The 26511-nt window shown below is 48.2% G+C and overlaps 1 protein-coding gene across 2 annotated transcripts in view; it reads left to right on the top strand.

Annotated features, from left to right (window-relative positions):
* LOC137355924 (serine/threonine-protein kinase MARK2-like) overlaps nt 1–26511 on the top strand; it is a 193880-nt gene that overhangs the window by 127351 nt on the left and 40018 nt on the right. For both annotated transcript variants that reach the window (XM_068021589.1, XM_068021588.1), the window contains exons 4-7: nt 19694–19742; nt 20575–20640; nt 22334–22404; nt 23595–23651. In XM_068021589.1, coding sequence (XP_067877690.1) covers nt 19694–19742; nt 20575–20640; nt 22334–22404; nt 23595–23651 — 243 coding nt within the window. The remainder of the gene's footprint in view (nt 1–19693; nt 19743–20574; nt 20641–22333; nt 22405–23594; nt 23652–26511) is intronic.

Here is a 26511-nt window from a genome sequence, read left to right as displayed (position 1 = left end):
TCTTCCCATGTCAATACTGTGAAGAAGTAATCGTGGGCTCCTTTGCAGTTTCAAGCCCATTAATATCTTTGAATGTCCCCATCCCTCTGATGGTGTGCTTGCTAGTGTAGCACGGAAAGATTATTTTTAAATGAAAAATGCTGGATATACTCAGCAGGTCAGGCAGCATCTGTGGTGAGGGAAGCAGAGTTAACATTTCCAGTCAATGACTTACCATCAGAACAGGAAGTTTTTTTTCTTCGGTAAGCCTGTCAGTTGTACAAGGCAAGTTCACACTCGGATCTGGTGTTGGGCATTGAGAGAGAGGGGAAAGCAATTTCTGCTGTGAGGGGAGGGGGCTGCCTGTTTGACAGACTGGAGAGGCTGTGCTTCTAGGCTTTGGGCTGTCATGATGGGGTGTTACCTGATTGAAAAGGGAGCCAGCCTCGCTCTGCATCAAGGAAACAAAGTTCACTCAACAGTTTTCTCTCGTTTCCCCCTCTCCTCGGCTCTGTGGGGGTGGGAGTGGAGGTTAAGTCAGTTCCCTGGGTCCCACTCAAGCCCATTCAAGAGGATTTGCGAAAGAGGGTGAGATGAATCATGGTGGGATAAATGCCAACATGGACCAGTTGGATGGAAAGGTCTGATTCTGTGTGAAGCATAGCTTCACGATTCAGTTTCCTTCCGTCCTCTTTCAGCTGCCTGCTGAACGTTTACTGGATGGCTTTCCAAATACTTCAGTCACTCTCTCCTCTGGCCTTTCCTTTAGAGGTGAATCTGTGCTTTTTGCAGCCACTTGCTTATTGTGCTCGTCACATCAGAGGAATGGTAGAAACTGGCTGAACGGAACTTGAGTGTTGGGAGTCAGTGGCACTGGCATGGGATAAATGCAACTTAACATCAGCTACCGCCCCTTCCCCCCCCCACTCCCGGCCTTCTCCCCCCCCGCTCCCAGCCTCCATCTCCCCCCTCCCCCCCCCACTCCCGTCGTGCATGATGCTTGCCCGTGTAATCGTCCTTTTATTCCCCATGCTAAGCAGTGTTTAGCCTCCTACCAGGTGGTTGCTTCTGTGTTGGATCCTCCCTGTTCAACATTTCCCCTAATTAATCCTGTCTGAGGTAAATTACACTTAATTATCAGATTGAGAACCAGATCTGTTAAGAGCATCAGTTAGAACTAGAAGCCTGGGAAATAAATTGTTTAGACACCGCATTGCACTTAAGAGTTTTAACGCTGGATATCTGTACTGGCTTTCATTAAAACCAGTGCTCAGATAGACTCAAGACGAAGCAGATTCCACACTGCCTCATATTAAATTCCCATTAATCTTCACACAACTTTTGCCAGATCTCTCTGGTTTTTTCATTTTGAATCTGCTGTGGTTGACCTTGTAATGTGGAGTTGGGTTGCTCTTTTTGTTGGTTCAGGGGATGTGGCTCGGCCAGCATTTATTGCCCATCCCTAATTGCCCTTGAGAAGGTGGTGGTGAGCTGCCTTCTTGAACTGCTGCAGTCCATGTAGGGCAGGTAGACCCACAGTGCTGTTAGGAAGGGAGTTCCAGGATTTTGACCCAGCGACAGTGAAGGAAAGGTGATATAGTTCCAAGTCAGGATGGTGTGTGACTTGGAGGGGAACTTGCAGGTGGTGGTGTTCCCATGTATCTGCTGCCCTTGTCCTTCTAGGTGGTAGAGGTGGCAGGTTTGCTGCAGCGTTGACTGGTGATGCTGGGTTATTGCTGGTCTAGGTTGTCAGTGGAGGAATACAGCAGACAGGGTGGTTGTGTTTACTTATAACTCAGGACTCCAATCACCTTCCATTGTGTTTGCTGCTGCTGTTGACAGGTAAAATTTGACTATTGAATCCAATATCAAAATCCTGTACTATCCCCTTATTGTCCCCCCACGCTCCCACATGGTGGCTGGATGTGCGGTGTACTCATCCCTGGTTCCTGCTGATCTACTCTTGGTTAGTCTCATGCATTTGGAGGAGGTGCAGGAAAGTAGAGCTGGTCGCCACCCCCACCACCCCCCCACCCCTCCCCGGATGTGGAGCTGTAAGTCAGTATGTGGGACTGTACCAACAGGCACTCCCTGACACCTGCTTGTGTAAATGGGTCATTCTGCCCACTCCCGCACCCCCTGCCATTTTATGAGGCCTATTTTTACGTCCACATTGCTTCTCCTAAAAGTGCTGGCCCTTACAGGTTCACTGTTCTCTGGGCACTGAATTGAGGAGGTCATGGGGTTCAAGCAGTGGCGTAGTGGTATTGTCACTGGACTAGTAACCCACAGATCCACGGTATTGCTCGGGACACATGGGTTCAAATCCCACCACAGCAGAAGGTGGAATTTGAATTCAATTAATAAATCTGGAATTAAAAAACTAGTCTAATGATGGCCATGAAACCATTGTCAATTGTTGTAAAAACCCATCTGGTTCACTAATGTCCCTTAGGGAAGGAAATCTGCTGTCCTTACCTGGTCTGGCCTACATGTGACTCCAGACCCACAGCAATGTGGTTGACTCTTAAATACCCTCTGAAATGGCCTAGCAAGCCACTCAGTTGTATCTAAATTGTACAAAGTCAATAAAAAAGAATGAAACCGGACGGACCACCCGGCATCGACCTAGGCACGGGAAACGACAACGGCAAACCCAGCCCTGTCGACCCTGCAAAGTCCTCCTTACTAACATCTGGGCGCTTGTGCCAAAGTTGGGAGAGCTGTCCCACAGACTAGTCAAGCAACAGCCTGACGCAGTCATACTCGTGGAATCATACAGACAATGGCCCAGACACTGCCATCACTATCCCCGGGTATGTCCTGTCCCACCAGTAGGATAGACCCAGCAGAGGTGGTGGCACTGTGGTCTACATTGGGAGGGAGTTGCCCTGGGAGTCCTCAACATTGACTCCGGACCCCATGAAGTCTCATGGCATCAGGTCAAACATGGACAAGGAAACCTCCTGTTGATAACCACCTACCGCCCTCCCTCAGCTGATGAGTCAGTACTCCTCCATGTTGAACACCATTTGGAGGAAGCACTGAGGGTGGCAAGGGCACAGAATGTACTCTGGGTGGGGGACTTCAATGTCCATTACAAAGAGTGGCTCGGTAGCACCACTACTGACCGAGCTGGCCGATTCCTAAAGGACATAGCTGCTAGACTGGGTCTACAGCAGGTGGCAAGGGAACCAACAATAGGGAAAAACCTACTTGACCTCGTCCTCACCAATCTGCCTACCGCAGATGCATCTGTCCATGACAGTATTGGTAGGAGTGACCACCGCACGAAGTCCTGCCTTCACTTTGAGGATACCCTCCATCGTGTTGTGTGGCACTACCACCATGCTAAATGGGATATATTTCGAACAGACCTAGCATTGCAAAACTGGGCATCCATGAGGCGCTGTGTGCCATCAGCAGCAGCAGAATTGTACTCAACCACAATCTGTAACCTCATGGCCTGGCATGTCCCCCACTCTACTATTACCATCAAGCCAGGAGACCAACCCTGGTTCAATGAAGAGTGCAGGAGGGCATGCCAGGAGCAGCACCAGGCATACCTCAAAATGAGGTGTCAACCTGGTGAAGCTACAACACAGGACTATCTGCATGCCAAACAGCGTAAGCAGCATGCGATAGAGCTAAGCGATCCCATAACCAACTGATCAGATCTAAGCTCTGCAGTCCTGCCACATCCAGCCGTGAATGGTGGTGGACAATTAAACAACTAACTGGAGGAGGTGGCTCCACAAATATCCCCATCCTCAATGATGGGGAGCCCAGTACATCAGTGCAAAAGATAAGGCAGAAGCATTTGCAACAATCTTCAGCCAGAAGTGCTGAGTTGATGATCCATCTCGGCCTCCTCCTGAAGTCCCCAGCATCACAGATGCCAGACTTCAGCCAATTCAATTCACTTCGTGTGATATCAAGAAACGACTGATGGCACTGGATACTGCAAAGGCTATGGGCCCTGACAATATTCCAGCAATAGTACTGAAGCACCGTGCTCCAGAACCTTCTGCGCACCTAGCCAAGCTGTTCCAGTACAGCTACCACAGTGACATCTACCCGGCAATGTGGAAAATTGCCCAGGTATGTCCTGTGCACAAAAAACAGGACAAGTCCAACCCGGCCAATTACTGCCCCATCAGTCCACTCTCAATCATCAGTAAAGTGATGGAAGGTGTCATCAACAGTGCCATCAAGCAGCACTTGCTTAGCAGTAACCTGCTCAGTGATGCTCAGTTTGGGTTCCGCCAAGGCCACTCAGCTCCTGACCTCATTACAGCCTTGGTTCAAGCATGGACAAAAAAGCTGAACTCAAGAGGTGAGGTGAGAGTGACTGCCCTTGTCATCAAGGCAGCATTTGACTGAGTATGGCATCAAGGAGCCCTAGCAAAACTGAAGTCAATGGGAATCAGGGGGAAAACCCTTCGCTGGTTGGAGTCATACCTAGCGCAAAGGAAGATGGTTGTGGTTGTTGGAGGTCAATCATCTTAGCTCCAGGACATCACTGCAGGAGTACCTCAGGGTAATGTCCTCGGCCCAACCATCTTCAGCTGCTTCATCAATGACCTTCCTTCAATTGTTAGGTCAGAAGTGGGGATGTTCACTGATGATTGCACAATGTTCAGCACCATTCACGACTCCTCAGATACTGAAGCAGTCTGTATAGAAATTCAGCAAGATCTGGACAATATCCAGGCTTGGGCTAATAAGTGGCAAGAAACATTCACGCGACACAAGTGCCAGGCAATGACCATCTCCAACGAGAGAATCTAATCATCTCCCCTTGACGTTCAATGGCATTACAATCACTGAATCCCCCCACTATCAACAACTAGGGACTACCCTTGACCAGAAACTGAACTGGAGTAGCCATACAAATACCATGGCTACCAGAGCAGGTCAGAGGCTAGGAATCCTGAGGCGAGTAACTCACCTCCTGACTCCCCAAAGCCTGTCCACCATCTACAAGGCACAAGTCGGGAGTGTGATGGAATTCTCTCCACTTGCCTGGATGGGTGCAGCTCCAACAACACTCAAGAAGCTCGATACCATCCAGGGTAAAGCAGCCCGCTTGATTGGCACTCCATCCACAAACATTCACTCCCTCCACCACCGACGCACAGTGGCAGCAGTGTGTACCATCTACAAGATGCACTGCAGCAATGCACCAAGGCTCCTTAGACAGCACCTTCCAAACCCACGACCTCTACCAATTCGAAGGACAAGGGCAGCAAGTACATGGGAACACCACCACCTGCAAGTTCCCCTCCAAGTCACACACCATCCTGACTTGGAACTATATCGCCGTTCCTTCACTGTCGCTGGGTCAAAATCCTGGAACTCCCTTCCTAACAGCACTGTGGGTGTACCTACCCCACATGGACTGTAGCAGTTCAAGAAGGCAGCTCACCACCACCTTCTCATGGGTAATTACGGATGGGCAATAAATGGTGGCCTGGCCACCGATGCCCACATCTCATGAATGAATAAAAAGAAAGCCCCATTCAGGTCTGGACTGGATAATCGAGGCCAACACACTACTAGTGTCAGTACTGAGAGGTAAAGGCCTGCTTGGGTCTGCAAATGAAACCCGACCCGAGCCCGATCTGGCCTGAGTCCTTTCATTTTCTCCCACACCCGACAGACCACCGGAATGTGCAATTAACCCCGAGCTTCCGTTTTTCACTTTTTAAGCTTGTGTAGATAAGCAACAAAAACTGTAACTGGACTTGAAAGGTTGTTTAAAAAGTACGTTAAGATTGGAGCCACGTACCGGAGGTGGTGATAGAGTGTGTCTGACCTGGCCCGACCCGAGCCCTAATGCCGGACCTGGAAGAGCAACCCAACCCGATTCCGACACATGTTGTCAGGTCCCGTCGGGCTCGGGTTGGGTCGCCATGTTCTACTGAGAGGAGTTGCATTACTGGTCAAAGAGGATATCACAGCTGTGCTGAAGGAGGGCACTATGGAGGACTCGAGCAGTGAGGCAATATGGGCAGAACTCAGAAATAGGAAGGGTGCGGTAACAATGTTGGTGCTGTACTACAGGCCTCCCAACAGCGAGCGTGAGATAGAGGTACAAATATGTAAACAGATTATGGAAAGATGTAGGAGCAACAGGGTGGTGGTGATAGGAGATTTTAATTTTCCCAACATTGACTGGGATTCACTTAGTGTTAGAGGTCTAGATGGAGCAGAATTTGTAAGGAGCATCCAGGAGGGTTTTCTAGAGCAGTATGTAAATAGTCCAACTCGGGAAGGGGCCATACTGGACCTGGTGTTGGGGAATGAGCCCGGCCAGGTGGTTGAAGTTTCAGTAGGGGACTACTTTGGGAATAGTGATCACAATTCCGTAAACTTTAAAATACTCATGGACAAAGACGAGAGTGGTCCAAAAGGAAGAGTGCTAAATTGGGGGAAGGCCAACTATACCAAAATTCGGCAGGAGCTGGGGAATGTAGATTGGGAGCAGCTGTTTGAAGGTAAATCCACATGTGATATGTGGGAGGCTTTTAAAGAGAGGTTGATTAGCGTGCAGGAGAGACATGTTCCTGTGAAAATGAGGGATAGAAATGGCAAGGTTAGGGAACCATGGATGACAGGTGAAATTGTGAGACTAGCTAAGAGGAAAAAGGAAGCAGACATAAGGTCTAGGAGGCTGAAGAAAGACGAAGCTTTGAAAGAACATCGGGAATGTAGGACCAATCTGAAACGAGGAATTAAGAGAGCTAAAAGGGGTCATGAAATATCTTTAGCAAACACGGTTAAGGAAAATCCCAAAGCTTTTTATTCATATATAAGGAGCAAGAGGGTAACTAGAGAAAGGATTGGCCCACTCAAGGACAAAGGAGGAAAGTTATGCGTGGAGTCAGAGAAAATGGGTGAGATTCTAAACGAGTACTTTGCATCGGTATTCACCGAGGAGAGGGACATGAAGGATGTTGAGGTTAGGAACAGATGTTTGATTACTCTAGGTCAAGTCGGCATAAGGAGGGAGGAAGTGTTGGGTATTCTAAAAGGCATTAAGGTGGACAAGTCCCCAGGTCTGGATGGGATCTATCCCAGGTTACTGTGGGAAGCGAGAGAGGAAATAGCTGGGGCCTTAACAGATATCTTTGCAGCATCCTTAAACACGGGTGAGGTCCCGGAGGACTGGAGAATTGCTAATGTTGTCCCCTTGTTTAAGAAGGGTAGCAGGGATAATCCAGGTAATTATAGACCGGTGAGCCTGACGTCAGTGGTAGGGAAGCTGCTGGCGAAGTTACTGAGGGATAGGATCTATTCCCATTTGGAAGAAAATGGGCTTATCAGTGATAGGCAACATGGTTTTGTGCAGGGAAGGTCATGTCTTACCAACTTAATAGAATTCTTTGAGGGAGTGACAAAGTTGATTGATGAGGGAAGGGCTGTAGATGTCATATACATGGACTTCAGTAAGGCGTTTGATAAGGTTCCCCATGGTAGGCTGATGGAGAAAGTGAAGTCGCATGGGGTCCAGGGTGTACTAGCTAGATGGATAAAGAACTGGCTGGGCAACAGGAGACAGAGAGTAGCAGTGGAAGGGAGTTTCTCAAAATGGAGACGTGTGACCAGTGGTGTTCCACAAGGATCCGTGCTGGGACCACTGTTGTTTGTGATATACATAAATGATTTGGAGGAAAGTATAGGTGGTCTGATTAGCAAGTTTGCAGACGACACTAAGATTGGTGGAGTAGCAGATAGTGAAGGGGACTGTCAGAGAATACAGCAGAATATAGATAGACTGGAGAGTTGGGCAGAGAAATGGCAGATGGAGTTCAATAAGGGCAAATGCGAGGTGATGCATTTTGGAAGATCCACTTCAAGAGTGAACTATACAGTAAATGGAAAAGTCCTGGGGAAAATTGATGTACAGAGAGATTTGGGTGTTCAGGTCCATTGTTCCCTGAAGGTGGCAACGCAGGTCAATAGAGTGGTCAAGAAGGCATATGGGATGCTTTCCTTCATCGGACGGGGTATTGAGTACAAGAGTTGGCAGGTCATGTTACAGTTGTATAGGACTTTGGTTCGGCCACATTTGGAATACTGCGTGCAGTTCTGGTCGCCACATTACCAAAAGGATGTGGATGCTTTGGAGAGGGTGCAGAGGAGGTTCACCAGGATGTTGCCTGGTATGGAGGGCGCGAGCTATGAAGAGAGGTTGAGTAGATTAGGATTATTTTCATTAGAAAGACGGAGGTTGAGGGGGGACCTGATTGAGGTGTACAAAATCATGAGAGGTATAGACAGGGTGGATAGCAAGAAGCTTTTTCCCAGAGTGGGGGATTTAATTACTTGGGGTCACGAGTTCAAAGTGAAAGAGGAAAAGTTTAGGGGGGATATGCGTGGAAAGTTCTTTACGCAGAGGGTGGTGGGTGCCTGGAACGCGTTGCCAGCGGAGGTGGTAGACGCGGGCACGATAGCGTCTTTTAAGATGTATCGAGACAGATACATGAATGGGCAGGAAGTAAAGAGATACAGACCCTTAGAAAATAGGCGAGAGGTTTAGATAGAGGATCTGGATCGGCGCAGGCTTGGAGGGCCGAAGGGCTTGTTCCTATGCTGTAATTTTCTTTGTTCTTTGTTCTTTGAGAGGGTGGCGCACTGTCGGAGGGTCAGTACTGAGGGAGTGCCGCACTGTCGGAGGGCCAGCACTGAGGGAGCACAGCACTGTCGGAGAGTCAGTACTGAGGGAGTGGCGCACTGTCAGAGGGTCAGTACTGAGGGAGTGGCGCACTGTCGGAGGGTCAGTACTGAGGGAGTGGCGCACTGTCGGAGGGTCAGTACTGAGGGAGCGCTGCACTGTCGGAGGGTCAGTACTGAGGGAGCGCTGCACTGTCGGAGGGTCAGTACTGAGGGAGCGCTGCACTGTCGGAGGGTCAGTACTGAGGGAGCGCTGCACTGTCGGAGCGTCAGTACTGAGGGAGCGCTGCACTGTCGGAGGGTCAGTACTGAGGGAGTGCTGCACTGTCGGAGGGTCAGTACTGAGGGAGTGCTGCACTGTCGGAGGGTCAGTACTGAGGGAGTGCTGCACTGTCGGAGGGTCAGTACTGAGGGAGTGCTGCACTGTCGGAGGGTCAGTACTGAGGGAGTGCTGCACTGTCGGAGGGTCAGTACTGAGGGAGTGCCGCACTGTCGGAGGGTCAGTACTGAGGGAGGGCCGCGGTGTCGGAGGGTCAGTACTGAGGGAGCGCCCCAATGTCGGAGGGTCAGTACTGAGGGAGGGCCGCTCTGTCGGAGGGTCAGTACTGAGGGAGTGCCGCTCTGTCGGAGGGTCAGTGCTGAGGGAGTGCCGCTCTGTCGGAGGGTCAGTACTGAGGGAGTGCTGCACTGTCGGAGGGTCAGTACTGAGGGAGTGCTGCACTGTCGGAGGGTCAGTACTGAGGGAGTGCTGCACTGTCTTCTATTTAACCAAGGCTCCGCCTGTTCTCTCTGTCCAAAAGCACTTCCAAGTCAATAATTTCCTATTGAAATTCAGCCACTATTGCTTTGGTGGGAAGTATGGTAACCAGTTTGCACTCAAAGATCCCACTAGTAATGATGGAAATAAATGACCAGTTCATGCTTCGGTGGCATTGGTGTTTCCAACGTGACAAAAGTGATTACACTGCTGACGTACTTCATTGGTTGTTAACTACTTTGGCAAGTTGTTAAATGTTGACGGACACTGTTGAAATGCACGTCTATGAATCTTGGTTGAGGGATGTACGATATCCCCCAACAGGGATTCCTGCTATGGGAAGAGAATGCACAGGTGTGACTAGGGTGGGGAATGCACCTTTGTGTTTAAGAAGGAGAGGCAAGTTGCCACTACTATTTAAATGTCCTGAATCTGTGTTTTGAGATTCAGCCACTGTGTGCTCGAAACTCTGAAAACACAAACTGCATACAGGACAAATGGGGCAATTACAGCTGATAAACACAGCAGTAATCTCATCCGAAACAAATCTGAATCTCACGTAGCTACTGAGGGAGTGTCTGAAAATGTTTGTGTCAATTGCATTGTGTTTAATTGGATAATTTGCATGACTGAGGAAAGTGCAGGAAAATGGGTCTAATTGGATAGCTCTTTCAAAGAGCCAGTCCAGGGAGTATGTTCGGAATGGCCTCCTCCTGCGCTGTCTGCCTCTGAGTGGATTTCGGCATTCTGTTTGGTTTTGTGAAGTAACTGATTCCTGATGGCAATGGTGTCAGGGTGTAAAATATGCTTGCTATATTTAACCTGTGTTACAAGACCTTGTTCAAATCAGGGTCAGAGCTGAAGTTTACATTCAGATGGCTTTCTAGTTTCTACCCTGTCATGTGCAGCCGGTTGGAGCTATGGTTCATGCTGATTGGGATCACACCTTGCGTTCTCTTCACACTCTCCCTCTCCTCCCTCCACCTCCTGCTGTCTTTTCTCTCTGAGTCATAGAGTTATAATGGCACAGAAGGAGGCCATTGGGTCCATCGAATCCATGCTGGCTCTGTAGAGCAATTCAGTCAGTCCTATTTCCCCCGCTCTATCCCTGTCGTCCCGTAAGTTTATTTGCCTCAAGTGCCTATCCAATTTCCTTTTGAAATCATTGATCGTCTCCACTTCCATCTTTCTCACTCTCCCTGCTCTCTATGCACTCCTCTCTTTTTCACAACTCGCACTCTATTGTCTCCCTCTATTCCCAGCCTTCCTTCTCTCGATCTCCCTCTCTCCTTTGAATGCACTTTCCCTCTCTTCTTCATGCACCTTACTGTCTCTTTCCCCCTCCCTTTCTCTATATAGAACAGTTTTTACACAGCCCCAGCTAGGCCTTGTTTGCAGAATTTTTTTTTTACCCCAGGAAACTGTTTAAAGGAAACCTGCAATAAAACATGGGTACAAGCATTTTTAGAAATACACTGGAGAGGTGGGTGGCACATAGCAACAATGGGATAGTAGGTGTGTGGGGGGTGGGGTGGTGTCTAGGGGTTGGAGAAAGGGGAACTGGGTTAGGACTGGTGGACAGGTGCTCCTTCCTTTTACTGCTTATTGAGCTGGCTTCACTTCCCTCTCCTTTCTTAGAGGGATTGGAGTGCAGCTTTCGAAGAGAAAGCAAAGGACTTGCATTTATATAGTGCCTTCCACCAGATGTCTCAAAGCTCTTAGCCAGTGAAGTCATTTTGAACTGTAGTCATTGTTGTAGGAAAAGTGGTAGCCAATCTGCACACAGCAAGATCCCACTAACAGCAATGCGGTGATGATCAGATAATCTGTTTTTGTGATGTTGATTGAAGGATAAATGTTGGCCAGGATACTGGGGAGAACTTCACTGCTGTTCTTTGAAATAGTGCCTTGGGATCTTCTACATCCACCTGAGAGGGCAGACAGGGCTTCGGTTTAATAACTCATCTGAAAGATAGCACTTGTGACAGTGCTGCACTCCCTTGGTGCCAAACTGCAGTGTCAGCCTTGATTTCTATGCATACGGCTGGAGTGGGATTTGAACCCACAGTCTGAGAGGTGCGAGTGCCACAAGTGAGCTGATGGCTGACACACATGAGTCTGGGGAGCCGACTGCACAAGGAACCGACATTACTCGTCGGGTGTGGTGCTCTGTAATCATCCGCAGTGATAGAAGTATTGATGTCACCACATTTTGTCATGTGCTGCTGCAGCAAAATCTCGAGGGAATCTTTTCTATTCAAAGTAATTAACTCCCCATCTCTGTGAAATATCTAGATTAATATATGCAAAGATATTGGGACTGCAGGCATTCCTGTCAGCTTGTTGTATTGTAAATTCCTGTGTCCATATTTACAGTGGAAGTTCCCTATGTAAACATCACACTGCAGTTCCATCCTCCCACCAGTTACCATTATTCATAGAGATAGAAGGTGTGTGTATATTATATATGTTTGAATGTAAGAACGTATAAGTACAGCATAGCCATGATCTATTAGCCTTGAACTGAATAGCTGCCTCCTGCATGGGGATTGAATAGTGCCTGCACGCCCTCCGACGCCACCTAAAGACTCTTTCTGCAATACACTGGGAGATTGAGTATCTATATTAAAGATTTGGTGTGTGAGACAAACCTTACTTCCTGATTTTTAACTAAGTTTTCCTGTCAGTGTATTCCATTATAAATTGTCGCTAGTATTTATTGCCCATCCCTAATTGCCCTTGAGGTGTTGGTGGTGTACCGTCACCTCGAATACAACTGAATAGCTTGTCAGGCCGTTTCAGAGGGCAGGTAAGAGTTAACCACATTGCTGTGGGTCTGGAGTCACATCATTACGGATGCTGCCTTTTTATTCCAGATTTATATAATTGAATTTAAATTCCACAGCTGCTGTGGTGGGATTTGAACTCCTGTCTCCAGAGCATTAGTCCAGGCCTCTGGATGACTAGTCCAGTAACAGTCCAGTAACATCTACATGTGGAGTGATACCATGGTGTGAATTGGGGCTATCTGGACTCGACTGTGGAATATGCTTGGACCAGGCAAATATTAACACTTATCTGAATGGAACCCTGTGTCTGTTGCCCCAGAGTGAATGGACTCGGTAACTGATTGTAACATGCCTTGGCATAAATTGAGCCTGGCTCTTTTCAAAGCCTTGCTGTAAAGTAAACATTGGAGTATTTTCTTTCACTGACCTCACTTGGTTTGACCCATGGCACTCGGCTGCTGTACTGTGTTGTTTGTATTTGTTTATAAAGCTGAGGGGTGAGGTGGCACACGGCCCTTTCATCTCCATCCATCGCCTTTTCAAATTGCAGTCAGCATGGGGAAACTTGTCTTCACGCCAGTGTTGTTTTTGCTGTACGTCAGCCCTTGCTCCTTCTGCAGAAGCCGTAGAAATCCCGACAATTACTTCCTTGTTCCTCATTAAATGCTGCAGTTCGAAGATAAGGAGGTTCTTTTTTGTAACCTGCAACTAACCAATACTGCAGCTGTATGACTGTGGTTCTACTTGCAATGAGAGACCACGTGCAATGCACTATTCCCATTTGTGATTTCATGCAGTACTTTTTTTCATCCAGAATCTCTCTCTCTCCCTGTTCCTGATCCGGATACAAATTGCTTTGCAGCCGCAAGCTTTTAAGTGGGCCCGCCCGTAAATCCCAGTACATTAAATCTTATAAAAACAAATCTCTTGGATGCCTTGACATCTCAGGCAGGCAGTCAGAGCCTGATTGCTATCAGTCTTCATCAGAGCTGCAGAAAAATCTCCTGTTTACAAAGGGGAATAGTTTGATCTTAACAGGACTTAGTACAGTGCAAGAACTTGGGTACACGCACTCCGACTGTTAGATCTTGCTTACTGTGGCAAACAGAAGCTGAAAGTTGTGAGAAAGGGGAGACTTAGTTCCCAGTCTGTGGCTGCAATCGTCATTTTAGACAGTTGAGAATTAACAAAAACCGACACCACCACTCTCAATTTACTCCAAGGGCTTGAAGTAAGCAGCTTGTGCCTGTTCCATTGTTTGAAAATTTAAAATTCTCAGCCTTGTATCCAAACCCTCCATGGCCTCGGCCCTCCCTATCTCTCTCATTTCCTCCTGCCCTATAACACCAAGATCTCTGCGCTATTCCCATTCTGGCCTCTTGAGCCTCCTCGATTTTAATCTCTGCATCATTGGTGGCCGTGCCTTCAGCTGCCTGGGCCCTAAGTTCTGGAATTTCATCCCAAAGAGCTGCCGCCTCTCTCCCTCTCTTTCTTTCTCTCTCTCGCTGTCTCTCTCCTCCTTTACAACCCTTCTTAAAACCTACCTCTTTGACCAAGCTTTTGGTTCATCTGTCCCAATATCTGGGCATGTTACTGGCCTGCACTAGTGATCCAGTGATATGTGATCTAATCCCACCATGACAGCTGGGAAATACAAATTCAATTAATTAAATCTGGAATAAAAAGCTAGTCCCACTAACGGTGACTGGATTGTTATAAAAACCCATCTGCTTCACTAATGTCCTTTGGGCAAGGAAATCTGCTGTCCTTACCTGGTCTGGCCTACATGTGACTCCAGATCCACAGCACTGTGGTTAACTCTTAACTACCCGCTGAAATGGCCCAGCAAGACACCCAGCTATATTCGAGAAGGCGGCTCACCCCCACCTTCTCAAGGGCCGTTGGAGGTGGGCAATCAGTGACACTCACTTCCTATGAATGAATTTTAAAAAAAATTGTGGTGTCAAATTTTTGTAGATCACTCCTGTGTAGCGCTTTGTTAAAGGCACGATATGAATGCAGCTTGTTGAGTTGGATCGACAATCTGCCACTTACATCTGAGCGTTTGTGCTCTAAGTGTTAGTCCCGTTGTAATATATTTGTTTCCCCCAGGCCTCTGTTGGAGGACCAGTAGACTGAGGCCCACTGACTTCTCCCTCTGACTCCACTGCTAGCTCGATGATGGTCAAGACCTCGTGGTGGGACTTGATCAGCTTTGGCAACCAATGTATCCACTGTACTGTGCGGGCGCACAGAAACCCAAAGTCCACACGCAGGACACGCACAAATCGGCCCCTTTATGTAATTGTGCAAAAAACATTTGAAGGGCCACACACTTAAACAAATCGCCGCACACTCCAAAAAAAAAAATGAGGTCATGTTGGCAATTGAGGTGCACACGTCCTGGCGGGTCACCCGGACTGAGACCAGTTACAGTGTCCGTCTGGTCACCCGGACTGAGACCAGTTACAGTGTCCGTCTGGTCACCCGGGCTGAGACCAGTTACAGCGTCCGTATGGTCACCCGGGCTGAAACCAGTTACAGCGTCCGTATGGTCACCCGGGCTGAGACCAGTTACAGTGTCCGTATGGTCACCCGGACTGAGACCAGTTACAGTGTCCGTATGGTCACCCGGACTGAGACCAGTTACAGTGTCCGTATGGTCACCCGGACTGAGACCAGTTACAGTGTCCGTATGGTCACCCGGACTGAGACCAGTTACAGTGTCCGTATGGTCACCCGGACTGAGACCAGTTACAGTGTCCGTATGGTCACCCGGACTGAGACCAGTTACAGTGTCCGTATGGTCACCCGGACTGAGACCAGTTACAGTGTCCGTATGGTCACCCGGACTGAGACCAGTTACAGTGTCCGTCTGGTCACCCGGACTGAGACCAGTTACAGCGTCCGTATGGTCACCCGGACTGAGACCAGTTACAGCGTTCGTCTGGTCACCCGGACTGAGACCAGTTACAGTGTCCGTATGGTCACCCGGACTGAGACCAGTTACAGTGTCCGTATGGTCACCCGGACTGAGACCAGTTACAGTGTCCGTATGGTCACCCGGACTGAGACCAGTTACAGTGTCCGTATGGTCACCCGGACTGAGACCAGTTACAGTGTCCGTATGGTCACCCGGACTGAGACCAGTTACAGTGTCCGTCTGGTCACCCGGGCTGAGACCAGTTACAGCGTCCGTCTGGTCACCCGGGCTGAAACCAGTTACAGCGTCCGTATGGTCACCCGGGCTGAGACCAGTTACAGCGTCCGTATGGTCACCCGGACTGAGACCAGTTACAGTGTCCGTATGGTCACCCGGACTGAGACCAGTTACAGTGTCCGTATGGTCACCCGGACTGAGACCAGTTACAGTGTCCGTATGGTCACCCGGACTGAGACCAGTTACAGTGTCCGTATGGTCACCCGGACTGAGACCAGTTACAGTGTCCGTATGGTCACCCGGACTGAGACCAGTTACAGTGTCCGTATGGTCACCCGGACTGAGACCAGTTACAGTGTCCGTATGGTCACCCGGACTGAGACCAGTTACAGTGTCCGTATGGTCACCCGGACTGAGACCAGTTACAGTGTCCGTATGGTCACCCGGACTGAGACCAGTTACAGTGTCCGTATGGTCACCCGGGCTGAGACCAGTTACAGTGTCCGTATGGTCACCCGGGCTGAGACCAGTTACAGTGTCCGTATGGTCACCCGGGCTGAGACCAGTTACAGCGTTCGTCTGGTCACCCGGACTGAGACCAGTTACAGCGTCCGTATGGTCACCCGGACTGAGACCAGTTACAGCGTCCGTCTGGTCACCCGGGCTGAGACCAGTTACAGCGTCCGTCTGGTCACCCGGACTGAGACCAGTTACAGTGTCCGTATGGTCACCCAGACTGTGATTTTTAAAAAAAATTCATTCATGGGATGTGGGCGTCGCTGGCCAGGCCCAGCATTTATTGCCCATCACTAATTGCCCTTGAGAAGGTGGTGGTGAGCTGCCTTCTTGAACCGCTGCAGTCCATGTGGGGTAGATACACCCACAGTGCTGTTAGGAAGGGAGTTCCAGGACTTTGACCCCGCGATTTTGAAGGAACGGCGATATAGTTCCAAGTCAGGATGTTGTGTGACTTGGAGGGGAACTTGCAGGTGGTGGTGTTCCCAATCATTTGCTGCCCTTGTCCTTCTAGTTGGTAGAGGTCATGGGTTTGGAAGGTGCTGTCTAAGGAGCCTTGGTGAGTTGCTGCAGTACATCTTGTAGATGGTACACACTGCTGCCACTGTGCATCGGTGGTGGAGGGAGTGAATGTTTGTGGATGGTGTGCCAATCAAGCTGCACCCATCCAGACAAGTGGAGAGTATTCCATCACACTCCTGATTTGTGCCTTGTAGATGGTGGACAGGCTTTGGGGAGTCAGGAGGTGAGTTACTCGCCTCAGGATTCCTAGCCTCTGACCTGTTCTTGTAGCCACTGTATTTATATGGCTACTCCAGTTCAGTTTCTGGTCAATGGTAACCCCCAGGATGTTGATAGTGGGGGATTCAGCGATGGTAATGCCGTTGAATGTCAAGGGGAGATGGATAGATTCTCTCTTGTTGGAGATGGTCATTGCCTGGCACTTGTGTGGTGTGATATTGTTCAGGTCTTGCTGCATTTCTATACGGACTGCTTCAGTATCTGAGGAGTCACGAATGGTGCTGAATACTGTGCAATCATCAGTGAACATCCCCACTTCTGACCTTATGATTGAAGGAAGGTCATTGATGAAGCAGCTGAAGATGGTGGGGCCGAGGACACTACCCTGAGGAACACCTGCAGTGATGTCCTGGAGCTCAGATGATTGACCTCCAACAACCACAACCATCTTCCTTTGTGCTAGGTATGACTCCAACCAGTGAAGAGTTTTCCCCCTGATTCCCATTTTTCTAGGGCTCCTTGATGCCATACTCGGTCAAATGCTGCCTTGACGTCAAGGGCAGACACTGTGACCTCACCTCTTGAGTTCAGTTATTTTGTCCATGTTTGAACCAAGGCTGTAATGAGGTCAGCAGCTGAATGGCCCTGGCAGATCACAAACTGAGCATCACTGCGAAGCAAGTGCCACTTGATGGCGCTGCCAACGACACCTTCCATCACTTTACTGATGATTGAGAGTAGGCTGATGGGGTGGTAGTTGGCCGGGTTGGACTTGTCCTGCTTTTTGTGTACAGGACATGCCTGGGCAATTTTCCACTTTGTTGGTTAGGTGCCAGTGTTGTAGCTGTACTGGAACAGCTTGGCTAGGGGCACGCCTTGTTCTGGAGCACAGGTCTTCAGTCCTATTGCTGGGATGTTGTCAGGGCCCATAGCTTTTGCAGTATCCAGAGCCTTCATTGGTTTCTTTATATCATGTGGAGTGAATCGAATTGACTGAAGACTGGTATCTGAGATGCTGGGGACTTCAGGAGGAGGCTGAGATGGATCATCAATTCTGCACTTCTGGCTGAAGATTGTTGCAAATGCTTTATCTTTCACACTGATGAGCTGAGCTCCCCCATCATTGAGGATGGGGATATTTATGGAGCCGCCACCTCCAGTTAGTTGTTTAATTGTCTTCCGCCATTCAAGACTGGATGCGTCAGGACTACAGAGCTTAGATCTGATCCATTGGTTATGGGATCACTTAGCTCTGTCTATTGCAAGCTGCTTATGCAGTTTGGCACTCAAGTAGTCCTGACTTGTAGCTTCACCAGGTTGTCACCTCATTTTGAGGCTGCTCCTGGCATCTCTCCTGCACTCTTCATTGAGCCAGGGTTAGTCTCCCAGCTTGATGGTAATGGTCGAGTGGGGGATCGTGAGGTTACAGATTGTGGTTGAGTACAATTCTGCTGCTGGCCCACAGCTCCTCATGGATGCCCAGTTTTGCATTACTAGATCTGTTTGAAATCTATCCCATTTAGCACGGTGGTAGTGCCACACAACACGAAGGACGATATCCTCAATGTGAAGGTGGGACTTCATCTCCACAAGGACTGTACAGTGGTCACTCCTACCATTACTGTCATGGACAGATGCATCTGCGGCAGGCAGATTGATGAGGACGAGGTCAAGTATGTTTTTGCCCCCTTGTTGGTTCCCTCACCCACTGCCGCAGACCCAGTCTAGCAGCCATGTCCTTTAGGACTAGGCCAGCTCAGTCAGTCATGGTGCTACCAAGCCACTCTTGGTGATGGACATTGAAGTCCCCCACCCAGAGTACATTCTGCGCCCTTACCACCCTCAGTGCCTCCTCCAAGTAGTGTTCAACATGGAGTACTGACTCATCAGCTGAGGAAGGGTGGTATGTAGCCGTTAGCAGGCGGTTTCCTTTCCCATGTTTGACCTGATGCCACGAGATTTCATGGGGTTTGGAAGTCGATGTTGAGGACTCCCAGGGTGACTCCCTCCCAACTATATACCACTGTGCCGCCACCTCTGGTGGGTCTGTCCGGCCCGTGGGACAGGACATACCCAGGGATGGTGATGGCAGTGTCTGGGCCATTGTCTGTAAGGTATGATTCCGTAAGTATGACTATTTCAGGCTGTTGCTTGACTATTCTGTGGGACAGCTCTCCCAACTTTGGCACAAGCCCCCAGATGTTAATAAGGAGGACTTTGCAGGGTTGACAAGGCTGGATTTGCTGCTGTTGTTTCCACTGCCGAGGTTGATGCCGGGTGGTCCGTCCAGTTTCATTCTATATTGACTTTGTAGCGGTTAGGTACAACAGAGTGGCTTGCTAGGCCATTTCAGAGGGCATTTAAGAGTCAACCATATTGCTGTGGGTCTGGAGTCACATGTAGGCCAGACAGGGATGGCAGATTTCCTTCCCTGAAGGACATTAGTGAACCAGATGGGCTTTTCAACAATCGACAATGGTTTCATGGTTATCATTAGACTAGGTTTTAATTTCAAATTTATTAATTGAATTCAAATTCCACCTTCTGCTGTGGTGGGATTCAAACCCTTTCCCCAGAGCAATACCCTTTTGGTTACTAATCTAGTGACAATACCACTATGCTACTGCCTCCCCTCTTGTGCAGTGTCCTCACTTTAAGGAGGTGAAGCTGACTGTGGGTGGAGGGTTCTGCTGTTGTTGGGTGCTGTCCCAGGTTAGAAGGTGGATGTCACAGTATAGACAAAGGGAAGCTGCCTCCTATTCCGGACAGGTAACTGTGGGTGTCCGGTTCTGCTGCACCATCCCCAATTTAGCGTTCTATATCATGTGCAAAACACAGACATCACAGCACCACCACTGGCAGGGCAGTGTCATTACAGTGTGACATGTTTACATAGGCAGTGTCCATTATAAAATTGGACATTGACCTTCATAATGGAAAACGTTGACACAAACGTATGACAAGACCTTGACAGCAGGAAGTAGGGTTTTGTAGACAAGTAGTACATGTAGTTTCTTAATATATTACAGCTATGGTAGATGTTCATTTTCATCTTTTTTTTTTCTCTTCCAGTTGTTTCGTGAAGTACGAATAATGAAGATTCTGAATCATCCTAATATAGGTAAGAGTCGGTTTCTTCACCTAAGCTGCATTGCATGTAGAACTGGCCACTTGTACTCTAAAGCTCCTATGGGCTGTCCTGTCCAGTGCAGAGTGAGGTGTTGTTCCTCTCCTGATACCGGGCCAGCTGTCTTTGTCCTACTCCATCTCACCTTGCCCCTTCATTATTCACAGCCATTGGTCTGATTGTGTCCTGGTGCCCTCCATCTCTTCCAATTTATGGATTCCAACCTTTCAGCCCTTACCTTGGGGGTGTCTGACCCGTAACTCAGTCCAGACCACTTCCCCAACCTCAGATGGTGACTGAGCAGCCCCTGATTGGTTGGTGAAGAGCTGGGATTATTCTTTCCTTGATTGATCAATCTCACTCCGAGCACACAGCCTGTGCCACCTCAGGTGAGCTATTGGTGGCAAACACTGGCCTCCAATCCATCGTCATCAAAAAGGAGCTAATAGTGCGGAGAATGAAAGGGATCTTGTAGCCAACGCTCTCCCTGGGTGAGATCAGGGCAACACTAGGCTGCTTCTCCCAGTAGCATCGCTCTCCCCCTTTAATCCATGCCCTCACTTAGGAATTCTCTGGACATGACTAGGGATGGGGAAGATTTGGATGTGCCATTCATTCGCAATTCTGCAGTTTAATTGCCTGATGGTCGTAACATATGGACTTGACCAGCAGCTCCCAAACCTGGACACTCCTCGCCTATAGAACTAGGCTTGAAATTCAGATCTGTGTTGTGTTTTGTATTTCACCTTTCCTGTTCCCACAACAGTTAACTTAATCGAAGGTGAGACTTTGATCTGATTTATTCTTCTCTTTCTGTGTCTTGCAGTTAAATTATTTGAAGTTATAGAAACGGAAAAAACACTGTATTTAGTAATGGAGTATGCCAGTGGGGGTGAGTATTGCAATGGCTTGTTTGTGTGTGACGTGTTAGTCACTACCCCAGAATCTGCTCCCAGTGTTGCCACCAGTCTTGGTTTAGGTGTTGTCAACCATTTACAATAGGGTGATAAGCATGCAATGTGATGTGGTTAATGTGTGTAACACTTAATTCATGCTCATCACCCTGGGAGTGGGCACCACTGCCTGGGATTGCTTTCTGAATATTGGGATTTTATCCTGTTTTACAACCCGGAATCCTCTGTCCAGACACACCCCAAAGACAACATTTGAGAAAGGGCCACCTTGTCACTGTCTTTTTGATGGACTCCTAGTGTAACAGTCCTCCTCTTTCCCCACCCCCCCCCCCCCCCCACCATCTCCTGGGAGATGCCACACTTGTTAAGAGTTCTCTAACCAGGATTCCTCTCCGATCCTTTAGGCGAGTCCCAGTGGTCCCTGAACCCATGGGTTATTCTCTGGAATAATGATGCTTCCCATCTTTCTGTGATCACCTCATTATCCAAGCATCTATCCAAAGCTGCACAGTCTGGCTGCATTAGTACATGATCTGTAATTACCCTGCTAACTACTTCCATTCAAACAAACCTAACATTTCACCAGCCCCTTCACTTAATATTTCATTAAAATTCTGGTGGTAACACTGGCCCCAACTTGGGTGGTATTTTTTTATCAGACTGTGAACCAGTTAGTTTCTAAGTTATGAACTGGTCAGAGAGTGAAATAACACACTTTCTGCTGGTCCTGTTCATAGTTGGTGTAGTGTAAACTGCTGGAGGATTGCAAACTTGTCAGATAGTGTTCTGACCCCCTCTCACCACCCCCCCCCCCCCATTTCCTTCTCTTTCCCACCCAAACACCAGCCTCTACAGGAACAGTATTTTGAAGGATAAAATGTTGAGAATATGCTTAAAAGCATAATTGAGTGTACATTGGTCATTGCACTGGCTGCTGATGTTGAGTGGCCGCTTCCCCTGGCTGGAGAGTCTGGAACTAGGGGTGGCCAGTCAGGACTGAGATAAGGAGACATTTCTTCACTCTGAGGGTTGTGAATGGAATTCTCTGCCCCAGAGAACTATGGATGCTCAGTTGTTGAGTATATTCAAGGCAGAGATTACTAGATTTTCGGGCACGAAGGGAATTGAGGGATATGGGGATAGGGCGGGAAGATGGAGTTGAGGTAGATCATCAGTCCTGATGATCTTAAATGTTGAAATCGACTGCCTCCTGCTCATATATATTCATGTGTGACGGGTGTTAGAGAGCAGGATGGGCTTTGAGACTACTCTGGGCATCAAGGAGCTTAAATTTCTGGGCCACTAAGCATGGTACAGTTCCAGCCTTAGATTACCCTGTCCTTTCAGTTGACAGGAATGTAACCCATTTGAGGAAAATGAGAAGGGAGAAACTGGATGGCGATCATTGCAAATGCTGGGAAAAACCTCAGTTCTGTGATTGATCTTGACTCCCTATCCTGTCACTCTGCATTAATTGCCCCAATGAGCTCTCCCCAGGCTTAGGGAGCTGTTGTGTGAGGATCAATAGGCAGTGTAGAGGGCAAGCTTAGGTACTTGCTACCATTCTGTGTTCTGGCTGCCACTCTGCCAGCTGCCTGTTGTAAGTCGCTTTGTAGCCTGGTTCTTGTAGTTTTATTTCCATGTCTAAGCAGTGTTTGTGTCTTCCTACAGGGGAAGTCTTTGATTACTTAGTTGCGCATGGAAGAATGAAAGAAAAAGAAGCAAGAGCAAAATTTAGACAGGTCAGTGCTGACTGAAGAAATCAACTTTCCTGTCAATAATCTGTCACGGTGCTTCCATCTCTCTATTCCCCTCCTTCCCTGTGTTTACCTGGGTTCACGTTGAACTACGTCCTGCCACTGCACCCCCAGGGCCCTCCCCACTGCCTTCTCCTTCTCACCACCTCCTGACCCCCGCAGGAGTGTCTTCCTGCCGTGTTCTCTCTTCCCCCCCCCCCCCCTCCCCCCCCACCCCACACTCTCCCCACCCCACCCTACTCTCCTCAAAAACCCCAGGCCCCTTCCTACCACCATTCCGGCCCCCCCCCCCCCCTTCCCCAATTAGACGTGTGTTGAATTTGCAATTGGGGATTGGTTCGGGGGTGTTGGCATCACTAAATAGGAGCAGGAACCCTAGCTCATGTCCATTTCCCCTGACCCATGGGTACTGAGGCCAACTGTTGCCCTCAGCGAGCTCAGCACAGATTAAGAATCAATTGTGGGAACTCCCTGGACTGTATGGCTCATTACCACATCATTTACCCCTTGGACAACAGCTGACCATATTATATAGTACATCTGTACATTAAATATTAAAAAGCTGAGACATTCACAAACCTTACTGAAAACTTGGAGCTGCATTCTTCTGTCAACAAATCCCATTTAAACTACCTTGCCAACTTTCCCATCTAATTTTCCAGTTTTTATATTTACCTGGAATTCACTGCCCATGAGGGTGGTGGAAATGGAGAGAGTGAATGACTTCAAAAAGATATTGGATGGCCACTTGAAGGAAATAAACTTGCTGGCCTACGGGGATCGACCGGGGGACTGCGATTGACAGGATAGCTCCATGGAGAGCAGGCATGGACTCGATGGGCCGAATGCCCACCTTCTGTGCCATAAATGACTCCATGACTATGTCAACCGTCACAGTGCAGTTACAGCCTCTGGCCAGAAGGTGACTGTGTGGTGTGAATTTGTCACCACTTCAGTTACATTTGGTGATGTCCTCAGTAGTTTACAGGTATAATTGGTTGTGATTTTGTAGGTTCCTGAGGGCTTCAGTGATAATCCTGCTACTCCCAGACATTGGGATGTTTATGAAGTCACTGATTTTGGAAGGGATGAGATATAATATGGTTTGGGAAGCTAGACGAGGACCTACTGGCTGATCTGGTGTCTCAATGTTTCTCCTGCTCTTTGTTTTCTAGATAGTATCTGCTGTGCAGTATTGTCACCAGAAGTGCATTGTTCATAGGGATCTGAAGGTAAGGACCGTACCTCAGGCCTGTTTCTCCTCTTGTCAGTCCACCTGTTGTGATACATGTTGATCTTGGGCTGTGCTGATCAGTGATGATACTTGTCTTTAATATCGTGTCTTGTTTCTTTTAAAACTTTTTAAGTTCTACAAGTGACGTGTTTTTTTTTGGAGTGTACTGCTTGTTGTTATGTAGGTGGGTTGATGCCAAGGGATTTATTAAAGGGCACCTGTATCCCTGAAGTGCATTGGAACCTTGTTGGACTCCACAGGTACTCCGAAGGAAATGTTGGCCTTTTTCTCGGGTGAGGGTGGTCTGGAAGACAAAGGGCTGAAAGTTATACTGCAGTTGTACAAAGCTCTGTTTAGACTCCATCTGGAGTAAATGTGTTTAGTTCTGGGCACCACACCTCAGGAAGGGGTGCAGTATAGATTCACCAGAATGATACCAGAGCTAAAGAAAAAAGCGTTAAATTATGAGGTTGCGCAGGCTATGCTTACATTCCCTCAAGTATAACAGATTAAAAGGTGATCTAATCAAGATTTTTAAGATGATTAAAGGATTTGGTAGGATAGATAGAAACTGTTTCCTCCAGTGGGAGAGTCCAGAACAAAGGGGCATAATCTTAAAATCAGAGCTCGGCTGTTCAGGGGTGATGTCTGGATGCACTTGGGCACACTCGGGGAGTGGAATTATCTCAAACGTTGGAGGCTGAATGCCGTCCTCCTGTTGCTGTGTTCCTGACGTAGCGACTGTAAACAAGCTATTTGCCTGTCACAACCCCCTACTGGCATTGTTGCTGAAAATAAATGAATGAATCAGGTTTAAAGTTGTTTTGACCAACTGGTCTGTCTGGAAGGTGGTCATTATGGGCTGGTTGCACTGTGTTTAGACTGAGGGTGGAATACAGTGTTCTGTGTTGCAGAAACCTAACTCTCTGATGACTGAACCGGTTAGATAGGGCGTGCGTCTGTTTTTGCTGATCCAGTGTTAATTGACCCAAGGCAGCTTAAACTGAATTGAGTCTGGGTGCAGTCGGCTTCTCCTAACACTCGTCACCAGCACAGACCCTGTGCGGAAACTCACAACTCATTCAGCAGCTCCTTGGGAGCAGAGTGGGGTGATAGGAATGGAAGCTTTGATACATTTGGGGGCTAGCAGTGAGCTTTGGGGCTTAGACCTGTTGGGTCGAGTGGGACGATTTGTCTGTCAGGTACAGTGGCTGCCTCAACACCAAGATATGTCCAGGAATATGACGGAAGGGTATGAGAGGTAGAGCAGTGTAAGGGTATTTTCCCAAACATTGGGACTGACCAGATGCACTGCAGTGGCTTCTCCTGGTCTTACATGGTCCTGAGGTCAGAAGTGCAGAATGCCACTGAGTTGAAAGAGAGAAGCTGAGGAAGATCAAGGAGCTGTGGGAATGAGAAATGGTGCTGGAGAAATTGATGGGATTGAAGGCTGATAAATCCCCAGGGCCTGATGGTCAGCATCCTAGAATACTTAAGGAAGTGGCCCTAGAAATAGTGGATGCATTGATGGTCATCTTCCAAGATTCTATAGACTCTGGAACAGTTCCTACAGATTGGAGGGTAGCTAATGTAACCCCACTATTTAAAAAGGGAGGTAGAGAGAAAGCAGGGAATTATAGACCAGTCAGCCTGACATTGGTAGTGGGGAAAATTCTAGAGTCCATTATCAAAGATTTTATAGCAGAGCACTTAGAGAACAGTGATAGAATCGGGCAGAGTCAGCATGGATTTACGAAAGGGAAATCATGCTTGACAAATCTACTAGAATTCTTCGAGGATGTAACTAGTAGAGTTGATGAGGGGGAGCCAGTGGATGTAGTTTATTTGGACTTTCAGAAGGCTTTCGACAAAGTCCCACATAAGAGATTAGCGTGTGAAATTAAAGCGCATGGGATTGGGGGAGTGTATTGTGATGGATAGAAAATTGGTTTGCAGACAGGATACAAAGAATAGGGATAAATGGGTCTTTTTCCGAATGGCAGGCAGTGACTAGTGGGGTACCGCAGGGATCGGTGCTAGGACCCAAGCTATTCACAATATATATTAATGATTTAGCTGAGGGAACTAAACGTAATATCTCCAAATTTGCAGATGACGCAAACTGGGTGGGAGGGTGAGTTGTGAGGAGGATGCAGAGAGGCTTCAGGGTGATTTGGACAAGTTGAGTGAGTGGGCTAATGCATGGCAGATGCAGTATAATGTGGATAAATGTGAGGTTATCCACTTTGGTAGCAAAAACAGGAAGGCAGATTATCTGAACAGCTATAAACAGAGAGGGGAATATGCAGCGAGACCTGGGTGTTCTCGTACACCAGTCGCTGAAGGTAACAATGCAGGTCCAACAGGTGGTAAAAAAGGCAAATGTTATATTGGCCTTCATAGCGAGAGGATTCGAGTACAGGAGCAGGGATGTCTTGCTGCAATTATACAGGGCCTTGGTGAGGCCACACCTGGAATACTGTGTGTAGTTTTGGGATCCTTATCTGAGGAAGGATGTTCTTGCTATAGAGGGAGTGTAGTGAAGGTTTACCAGACTGATTCCTGGGACGGTGGGACTGACGGATGAGGAGAGATTGAGTCAGTTTGGATTATATTCGCTGGAGTTCAGAAGAGTGAGGGGGGATCTCATAGAAACCTATAAAATTCTAATAGGACTTGACAGGGTAGATGCAGGAAGGATGTTCCCAATGGTGGGGGTGTCCAGAACCAGGGGTCATAGTCTAAGGATACGGAGTAAACCATTCAGGACTGAGATGAGGAGAAATTTCTTCACCCAGAGAGTGGTGAACCTGTGGAATTCACTACCACAGAAAGCAGTTGAGGCCAAAACATTGTAT

The sequence above is a fragment of the Heterodontus francisci genome, chromosome 44 (genome assembly GCF_036365525.1).
Source record: "Heterodontus francisci isolate sHetFra1 chromosome 44, sHetFra1.hap1, whole genome shotgun sequence".
Taxonomy (NCBI): domain Eukaryota; kingdom Metazoa; phylum Chordata; class Chondrichthyes; order Heterodontiformes; family Heterodontidae; genus Heterodontus; species Heterodontus francisci.
This window is presented reverse-complemented; position numbering and strand designations above follow the sequence as displayed.